Below are 8,918 nucleotides of genomic sequence, written 5' to 3' on the forward strand. Positions count from 1 at the left end.
GGCAGGAGAGGGGTTTGCTGCCTGAACTGACTTTGTTGCATCTTGGGGCCTGAGACAGAGGTGAAGCAATCTCCAGGAAGGACAAGTGCCACTGAAACATTCCCTGGGCCTGGATGTCCTTTGATCCAACCAGCCTGTGGACATCACTAGCACAGTCCCTGTTCACATGATCTGGGGGTGAGAAGTTCTTCATGGAGAGAAGAGAAAGAAGTGTTTGAGAGTGCAGAGACTAGAGCAGAGATCTTGGCGTGATGTGCCTGCCATCTATGCAACACTGTTGGATGTAGATGGGATGGACTTTGCCTAAAGCTAAATGGTGGGATTCAGTTGTTTGGGCCCTGGTAGGAAAACTGAGTGGCCTTCGGGTGGTTTCCCAGCAACCACTCCAGAAGGACATGCCTTTCCTGTAGGTCCCCATGCTGTATTTGCTAGAGACCTGGGGTTGTGCTGGACCCTCCTGGCATCGGACATGGCCTTGCCTATGGCCTATCTTTATGTCACTGAATCTAGTGTCTGCACCGAATTGCGTTCAGTGTTTGCATTGTACAGATCTGCTTGTCTCAGCTTCAGAGTGAGTGGAGCTCTAGCTGCAGTAGGCACTAGGGTCATTTCAGATGGCCAAGGATATTCCCCAACAGGCCCCCAACTCAGGTTCTAGAAGGTTTCGGGCATCATAGTTGCTCCGTTAAAACAAGCAGACACTGGCACATGCCTTCGACCACCCCTGTCTCTTCCTATGTCACCAGGTGTTTGTGTGTGACCAGCTGACTCCCACCCTCCATCTCAGGTGATTACAATGGGAGCTTAGACAAGGAGCTCCAATGCAGACACCTCTGTTGTGCTCATTTCAGTTTTGGCAAAGGGAATCCCACCTCCTGTGTGTTTGTGGAGTTCATGGGAGGGATCTGAATCCTACTCCAGCCCAGGGGTTTCTAACCTGGCCTAAGGTGCCCAGACTGACTCATCTGAACCAACACCTGAACCATGGGTAAATGGACTCCCTTCTTGTACACTTCAAGGTGTCCTGCCTAGTGAAGAGATAGGAATAGGGGCTTCCAGAATGGGACATTTCCACCACTTGTAGATAACCATCCTCTGATGAGACAAATTCCAGTGCTGGAATCAGTCTTCCTTCAGTGCTTAAAGAGGGACCATCAGTGATTATTTTAGTTTATTCCAGTGAACATTTCCCAGGAGGAGGGAGCACAAGGGACAGAGAAATTCATGAGCTTAACTGGGCCTCTGCTCCTGAGCAGGGCCAGGCTCCAGGAATGGAGAGAGCTCATGGTAACCTGACAGCACTGCCCAGAGACAGCTGTGTGCAGGAGCAGCTCCTCTGCAAAGAGCAGCAGGGCTCCGGGCACTGCCTGCTGCTGCTGACGTGAGATAAGATAAGGCAGAGAGAAGTGCAAGGCAGTGTGGAGTGGGAGGAGAGAGGAGAGCTCCTTGTGGGAGGAATCTTCACAGCCCTTGACACGGTAAGTCTTTGGCTGCAGGGCAATGCTACTGATGTTCCTGGAGGGGTCTTCTGACCCCATCCCATCCCACCACTCACAGGATTTTTAGCTTCTCTCTGCTGGCTTCTCCAGTGCAGAGGAGGAGGAGGTGCTTCAGAGCAGGCATTCTCTACCATACCATCTCAGGGCATCCTACTACCTTCTCCCTGGGAAGCTGCAGGGGTGTGAAGCTGGGGCGTGCACACAGGTTTGCCCAGTACTGTAACTCGGAGCACTGTCCCTGCACCCCAGGTTGCTGCCTTCCTGGCTAAGTGACTCTGCTGCCTGAGAGGGTCAGCACTCAGTCTGCCCGGGGAGCTCCCCATAGCACTTCCGGGAGAAGCTCTGGGTAGGAGGAATAACCTCTGTCAGGGCAGGTTCATTCTCCTGCTGAGAGGGTGCTGTGTGAGTCAGGGCTGCTCACAGCTCTAGCTCATGCACAGAACATTTCCGAGGGGACTTTTCAAAACGAAAGTGAAGGCAGGGATTTCCTGAAAGAGAAGCCAATTTCCTGACATGGTGCTTTACATTTCCTACCACCTGGCAAGAGGAAAATGGAAAGGGAGCTGTCAGGCTTGGACAACAGACTGAGACTCATGAACAGTTTCCAGGAGCAGCCAACATGTCTGCTAGGAATTTCTGAAAGTTCCTTCCTCCTTCCTTAGACCCCTTAGTCTATAGACAGCACCAGCTTCCCCTTTGCTGGCCTCCTCAGGGTTTATGTGACCTGCTCCTTAGCACCTGCAACCATGGGGATGGCCCTGGGCAGTGCCCTGCTGCTGGGAGGTTTCTGCAGGGGAGACCTGAGCTCCCTGAGGGAGGTGTCGGCACTGCAGGGCCTGACCATGACTTGCTCAACTCCATCCACCCATAATGTTTCTGTTTGCACTTCCCTCTAATTGCCTGCCCATCTCCGCTGCCTGGAGCTGACCCTGCTGGCAGCTCTTTCTCTGTCCCAATGCCTTTTCCTGGCTGGTGCTCACAGACCCCCTCCCACCCTCTGTGTGCTCATTCCTGCCCTCCACAAACCTCCCACAGGCAGGGTCCTGTCCAGGGGCATCTCTGTGCTTGCAAGTTCTAAGGAGCAGGTCAGGCAAACCCTCACGAGGCCAAGAAGGTGATGGTGGTGCTGTCTGTAGGCTGAGGTGGGGATGAAGGGACTTGCTGAGGTTTCTCTCAGAACTTCTGGGGGTGTTCAGCTGCAGTTAAGACACCGGCCCTGTGTGTCCTGCATGGTGTTCCCTTCCTGGCAGTGAGAAGCCCCAGTCCCCTTCCAACCTGTGAGGCTCCTGGCAATGCATTTCATCAGGGTGGGGAATGAGCTGACTCTCCTTTTAGGAGAGTCCGTCTTTAGGACCCTTGACTGCTTCTCGGGGCTGTGCTGTCAAGCTGCAAGCTGCCCTCCAGAAAAGCACAGCTTCCCTGGAGCATTTCTGTAAGATCTGAGAGTCCCTGGTCTGGTCATGTGAGTCAGAAACCTTGTCACACTCTTCACCACTCTCTCCATCTCGGGGCTGAGAGCAAAGAATTTGGAAATCATCACTGTGAAACTGAACTCCTCCACTCCCAGCTCAGTCCAGTTTCTTTCTTAGAGGAACTTGTGCGTGTGGTTGTCCTTCCCCTGAGTGAGGTGCAAGTGCAGGGCAGTGAGGGACAAGACTCATGGACAGACCAGGTCCTGTGACCCTATACAAAGTCACAGTGAGTCTTTTTTTGCTCTTGGGATGCACAAGGGCTCATGCTGAGAGCAATTGAAGTGCCAAAGATTTCTACCCCCTCAAAGAATGCTCCTCTGGTGAGAAGGAGGCATCTAAAATACAGATATATGTGTGTGTGTGTGTGTGTGTGTGTGTGTGTATCACCAGAATCCTCCAGTGATCATTTTGCAAAGTAAAATGAGTTTCCAAATGTTGAACAGCCCTTCCACATAACTCAGTGGACATAATCTGCTGCAGCATGTGTGCATCAGAGCTAGTCACTTCCCATTCTCTCTGCAGTGCCTGCAGGAAGGGTGCACATCGTAAACTGGCGTGAGGGCAGGGTCTATCTCATTGGGACAGAGACATCTAGAAAGGGTCAGGTCACCCCCTGCCTTCACTTGACTGTTTCTCTGCCTTGCTGGAGTGGCAGCTGGTGTGACTGATTCAGATACAGACACCTCTGTTCAAGAGGGCAAGGCTGGGGGAGATGAATCCCTCACAAGGATCTTCTCTTTCAGACACAGCTGTATTCAGCTCTCATCACGGCAAACAGAGAAACTTCCCACTGGTACCTGGACCAAGTCCCCTGCTCCCACCTCCCATCCCCAGGTATCCCACCACATAGCAGGGTCATTTTGACACCTCCATTTACACCCCCCAGCAGAGCAGGACTGACTCCTCTGGAGACCATGGGCAGAGGCCCCTGCTCCTCATGGCACCCTCAGCCAGTGTAAACAGAGCTGCAGAAAGGGAGCTGAGCGAAGGTAAAGGACAGAGGAAAGGTGGGGGTTTCTGTGAGAAACAGAGTGGGTTTGGCTCAGAGAAGCCTGCTCTAACTTGCCCCTGTCTTTTCCTCCTTGGACAGTCCACAAAGCCCCGAGGAAGCAAATGTCCAACAGCAGCTCCCTCACCGAGTTCCTCCTCCTGGCATTTGCGGACACACGGGAGCTACAGCTCTTGCACTTCTCACTCTTCCTGGGCATCTACCTGGCTGCCCTCCTGGGCAACGGCCTCATCATCACAGCTGTAGCCTGTGACCACCGCCTCCACACCCCCATGTACTTTTTCCTCCTCAGCCTCTCCCTCCTTGACCTTGGCAACATCTCCGTCACTGTCCCCAAATCCATGGCCAATTCTCTGAGGGACACCAGGGCCATTTCCTACTCAGGATGTGCTGCCCAGGTCTTTTTCTCCTTTTTTTTATTTGCAGCAGAGTTTTATCTCCTCACTGTCATGGCCTATGACCGCTATGTTGCCATCTGCAGACCCCTGCACTATGGGACCCTCATGGGCAACAGAGCTTGTGTCAAAATGGCAGCAGCTGCCTGGGGCAGTGCATTTCTCAATGCTCTCCTGCACACTGGAAACACACTTTCAATGTCACTCTGCCAAGGCAATGTTGTGGACCAGTTCTTCTGTGAGATTCCCCCACTCCTCAAGCTCTCCTGCTCAGACTCCTACCTCAGGGAAGTTGGGCTTATTGTGCTTACCGTCTGTCTATCTTTGGGGTGTTTCATTTTCATTGTGCTGTCCTACGTGCAGATCTTCACTGCTGTGCTGAGGATCCCCTCTGAGCAGGGACGACACAAAGCCTTTTCCATGTGCCTCCCGCACCTGGCCGTGGTCTCCCTTTTTGTCAGCACTGGCATGTTTGCCTACCTGAAGCCCCCCTCCATCTCCTCCCCAGCTCTGGATCTGGTGCTGGCCATGCTGTACGCAGTGGTGCCTCCAGCAGTGAACCCTGTCATCTACAGCATGAGGAACAAGGAACTCAAGGAGGCACTGAAGAAATTGGTTCGGCTGGTACTGTTTCGGCAGCAATAAGCTGCCCATCTCTCCTCACAAGTGATTTCCAAGCGATCTCAGGCAACGTTTGTGGTTCGGACATTCTATCTGGGATAAGCGTGTTTGTACACAAACGTCTGAATTCATCTCCAGAGGCACAACCCCCTTCTGTCTGACTCAGAGGCTTTGTGTAAATTTGCTGAACACTGTGTCAGAGCTGGCCTCCCTTGCAGCATCTCTGTAATAAAAGGAGATCTCCTCAGCACAGTGCCTGAAGTTTGGGCTCTTCTTCCCAAGCTGGAGCCAAGAATGTGCTCAGGGAATTGCACTCGAAAAGGCCCTGTGGCCGTGCCTGGGTTTTCCATGGTGTAAGGGGGATGCGCTCATAGGGTGATGTGTTAGGGTGCCCAGTATGTGTCCAGTGCCCCTGGGGAGGGTGAGTGCTCAAGCGGTATCTCCTGGGGGCTGTCTCACATATTAGAGGGCTGGTGACAGATTCCTATCCTGGAAGGGAGTATGGAGCCACCTGGAGAGCACAGGAGATCTCCAGGGTCAGCACGTGCCTGGGATGGGCAGTGAGTGGAGATTCCCAAAACCAAGTGGAGTCACCCAAAGGTAAAGGGCCAAACTGAGGAACATACCAAATCTCAGGAGAGGGAATGGGCTGGGTCTAATGACACCTCTGACCCCATCCTGAGCTATGTGAAATGCCCTGTGATAGCTCCAAGCATCTTCCACAGCCACAGATCCTGGGGAGGGGTTTGTCAGATGCAGTGATGCTGGGCCAGCTGGCTCTGTCCTAACCATCACAACCAGTGTGGAGTCACCCCAGGGTCTCATGGCCCGCTCACTGTGCAGAGCAGCACCGCTAGCCTGGGGCCCTGCGGGAACACAGGGGAGGGCTGCAGGAACAGCTGGCCAGGACAACACGGACACACTGACCTGGGGAAAGGCTCTCTGGGGAGCAGGGACATCCCTGGAGAAAAGCAAAGGCACAATTGTTTGCTTCTGTGGGGGGGAATAAATGAAATCCTGTTTCTATGTGTGTTAGCTCAGGGCAGGCTGCTGTGTCACTGGAGCTGCCTGAGGAGCCCCGGGGCCAGGAATCTTGTGCTGTCCTGGGGAGAGGGGCTGCCCAGAGGGGCTGCAGGCAGTCCAAGTTAAGGATCTCCTGGCCACGAGAGCAGTGGAGACATGGAGTGACTGGCCTCCATTTCCTTCTACCATTGCTGGCCTCCAGCTCGGGAACCGATGGGGAGGCTGACACCCCTCTCTGCCCCCCAGGACCTGCTGTGCCCTTCAGAGGGGCTGTGGCTGAGGAGTGAGTGCCCAGAGCTCTGCAGAACCCTGCAGCGGGCACTGCTGGGGGCCAACACCAGCCTGGGCTGCTCTGCTGGGTAGGCTGGGGAGAGGGCAGGGGAGGTGGGGAGAGCTGGGGAGGGTCTGGTCTGGTCTGGGAAGGGCCCAGGAGGTGAAAAATGACAGCAGGCAGCTACTGCATGTGAACAGCAGTGTGGGAGCACAGAGCTGTGTGCTTGCAGGACAAATGCAGGTCTCCTGGGAAAGGCACCAGGACATGGCGGGTGCAGGAGAGAAGAGCCCAGGTGGTTCGCTGTGTTGCATGGCCACACTGGGGAAGCTGCCCCAGGGCCATCGTCCCACACCAGCCCCTCACATCACCCCTTTCCTGTGCTGGCTGCTCACCCCAGCTGTGGGGTTGTCCATGGCCAGCTACATCCACCTGCAGGTCTCTGTATCCTGAGGGAGGGGAAAAGACCAGCCTTGCATGGCCTCTCTTCTGCACCAGATCCTGGAAGATCCCAGAGCACGGCTGTCTGCTGACCCCCATGTGGGACACAGCCCTGGCTGGGTAAGGATATTTTTGCATTTGCTAAAGACCTTGGGCACATTAGAGTGCCATCACCCTCATGCCATGACTTTTTGTTTGTGCCATACTCATTTGATATCATGTTGTAATGTGCAGGAGTTGTAGGCTGTGAGCAGGGCCCATTCTGGACAAGCAGTCACTCGTAATGAACCCTTGAATGTAAAACCTTCAGGCCCAAGAGGCAACCTCACACCACTAGGAGGGGCTGGTTGTGGGGAGGCCATGTCAGGTGCTAACCCACGTGCAGAAAAGGACTTCCTGCTTGCAAGAATTGCAGTGCCTATCACCAGAGAGGACAGAATCACAGAACCATTCAGGCTGGAAGGGACCTTGGGAGGACTCTAGCCCAACCGCCTGCTCACTTAGGGATCCACACTGAATTCACACCAAGTTCCTCAGGCCTTTGTCCAGCTGCATCCTGAAAGCCTCCAAGAAGAGAGAGTCCACAATCCCTCTGGAGCCCACTTCAAATGCTTCAGGATCCTCATTGATTTTTCTCCCTTATATACAATTTTAACAGCGCTTGTGTCAGCTTTGAACTCTTTCCTCTCATTCTCCCACCACGAATTCCTGTAAAAACCTTGTTCATTATCAGTGGCAACTTTCACTTAGGAAGCTGCTATGAGTTCCCCCAGAAACCTTCCCTTTTCTGTGCTGAATAAACCCATTCCCTCAGCCTCTCCTCACAGGGCAAGTGCTCCAGCCCCGAACCACCTTGGGGGCCTGCCACTGAGCTCACTCCCTGTGATCAACAGTGTTCTTCTACAGGCAGCCCCAACTGGACACAGTCTCTGGATGGTCTCTAATGAGTGGTGAGTAGAGGGAGATAATCACTTCCCTCCATCTCCTGGCTGTGCTCCTGTTCATGCAGCCCAAGTTGCTGTTGCCTGCTTTGCTGCCAGGGCACACTGCTGGCTGATGTTCAGCTCCCTGCCCACAAAGACTCCCCAGCCCGTATTATTGCAGGGTGTTGGTCTACCCCAGGTGCAGGACCTGCATTTGTCCTTGTTGAATTTCACAAAGTTCCTGACAGATTGTTCCTCCCGTCTGCTGAGGTCCCTCTGAATGGCAGCCCTCAAACATGTGACTCTTCCTCCTGATGAGGTATCATCTACAAACGTGATGAGAGTTGCATCCTCCAGGTCACTGGTGAACCTGTCAGACAAGACAGGTCCGAGTATAGACCCCTGCATACTCCACCTTTACCTGGCTTCCTGGTAAAGCATGACCCATTCAAAAAACCCTCGGAGCTCCATCATCCAAACAGCTTTTTACCCACCCGGGTGTCCACCCATTGTATCGTAATGCCTTATTGTATTCAAGAATATTCATGGAGACAGTGTTCAACACCTTGCTAAAATCATGGTAAATGACATCTAGTACTTCCGGGTCTTCTACAATCACAGGTCTTTTATCACAGAAAGCAATCAGGCTGTGCAGGAATGATTTCATGACACTCTCCTCACCAAAGTGAGGCTGAAGGACCTGCAGCTCCCTGGGTTTTCCTTGTGGCCTTTCTTGAAGATGGGCACAACACATTCCTTTTTCTGGTCATTGGGACCTCCCTTGATCTACATAACCTTTCAAAAGTTGATAGAGACTGGCCTTGTTATGACGTTGGCCAGCCCTCTCAGTGTCCTTGGATGCAGCCCATCCCATCCCAGAGACTTACATGGGTTGAGTACTTACAAGCAATCCCTCACTCAACCCTCATCCCCTGCTGGCTGTTTTTTTTTTCTCTTGAGTCCTGACTTGAGGCACAACGGCTCAGGAGACCTTGCTGGTGAAGACTGAAGCCAAGAAGGCACGAGCTCCCCAGACCCATCTGCATCTGCTATTACTAGAGCCCCTGCCCCATTCATCAGTGAGACCAGGTGTTCTTTGATTATTCTTTCACTGTTAGTGGAATAGTAGCAGCTCTTCTTCACACCGTTGACATCCCCTGCAAGTGTCTACCCTCAGGGAGCTTTGGTTTCACCATCCCTACTTCGGTGGACAAGAGTATCCTGTTTAACCAAGCCGATCTCCCAGGATGTCTCCTAGTTCTAA

The 8,918-nt window shown here is 53.2% G+C and overlaps 1 protein-coding gene across 1 annotated transcript; it reads left to right on the forward strand.

The window, feature by feature from the left end:
• Positions 1 to 4,084: 4,084 nt before the first annotated feature.
• On the forward strand, positions 4,085 to 5,020 carry LOC136993046 (olfactory receptor 14C36-like). Its single transcript, XM_067303064.1, has one exon. It carries the CDS (start codon positions 4,085 to 4,087, stop codon positions 5,018 to 5,020), a length of 936 nt encoding a protein of 311 aa, XP_067159165.1.
• Positions 5,021 to 8,918: the final 3,898 nt, after the last annotated feature.

The sequence above is a fragment of the Apteryx mantelli genome, chromosome 11, assembly GCF_036417845.1.
Source record: "Apteryx mantelli isolate bAptMan1 chromosome 11, bAptMan1.hap1, whole genome shotgun sequence".
NCBI lineage: Eukaryota > Metazoa > Chordata > Aves > Apterygiformes > Apterygidae > Apteryx > Apteryx mantelli.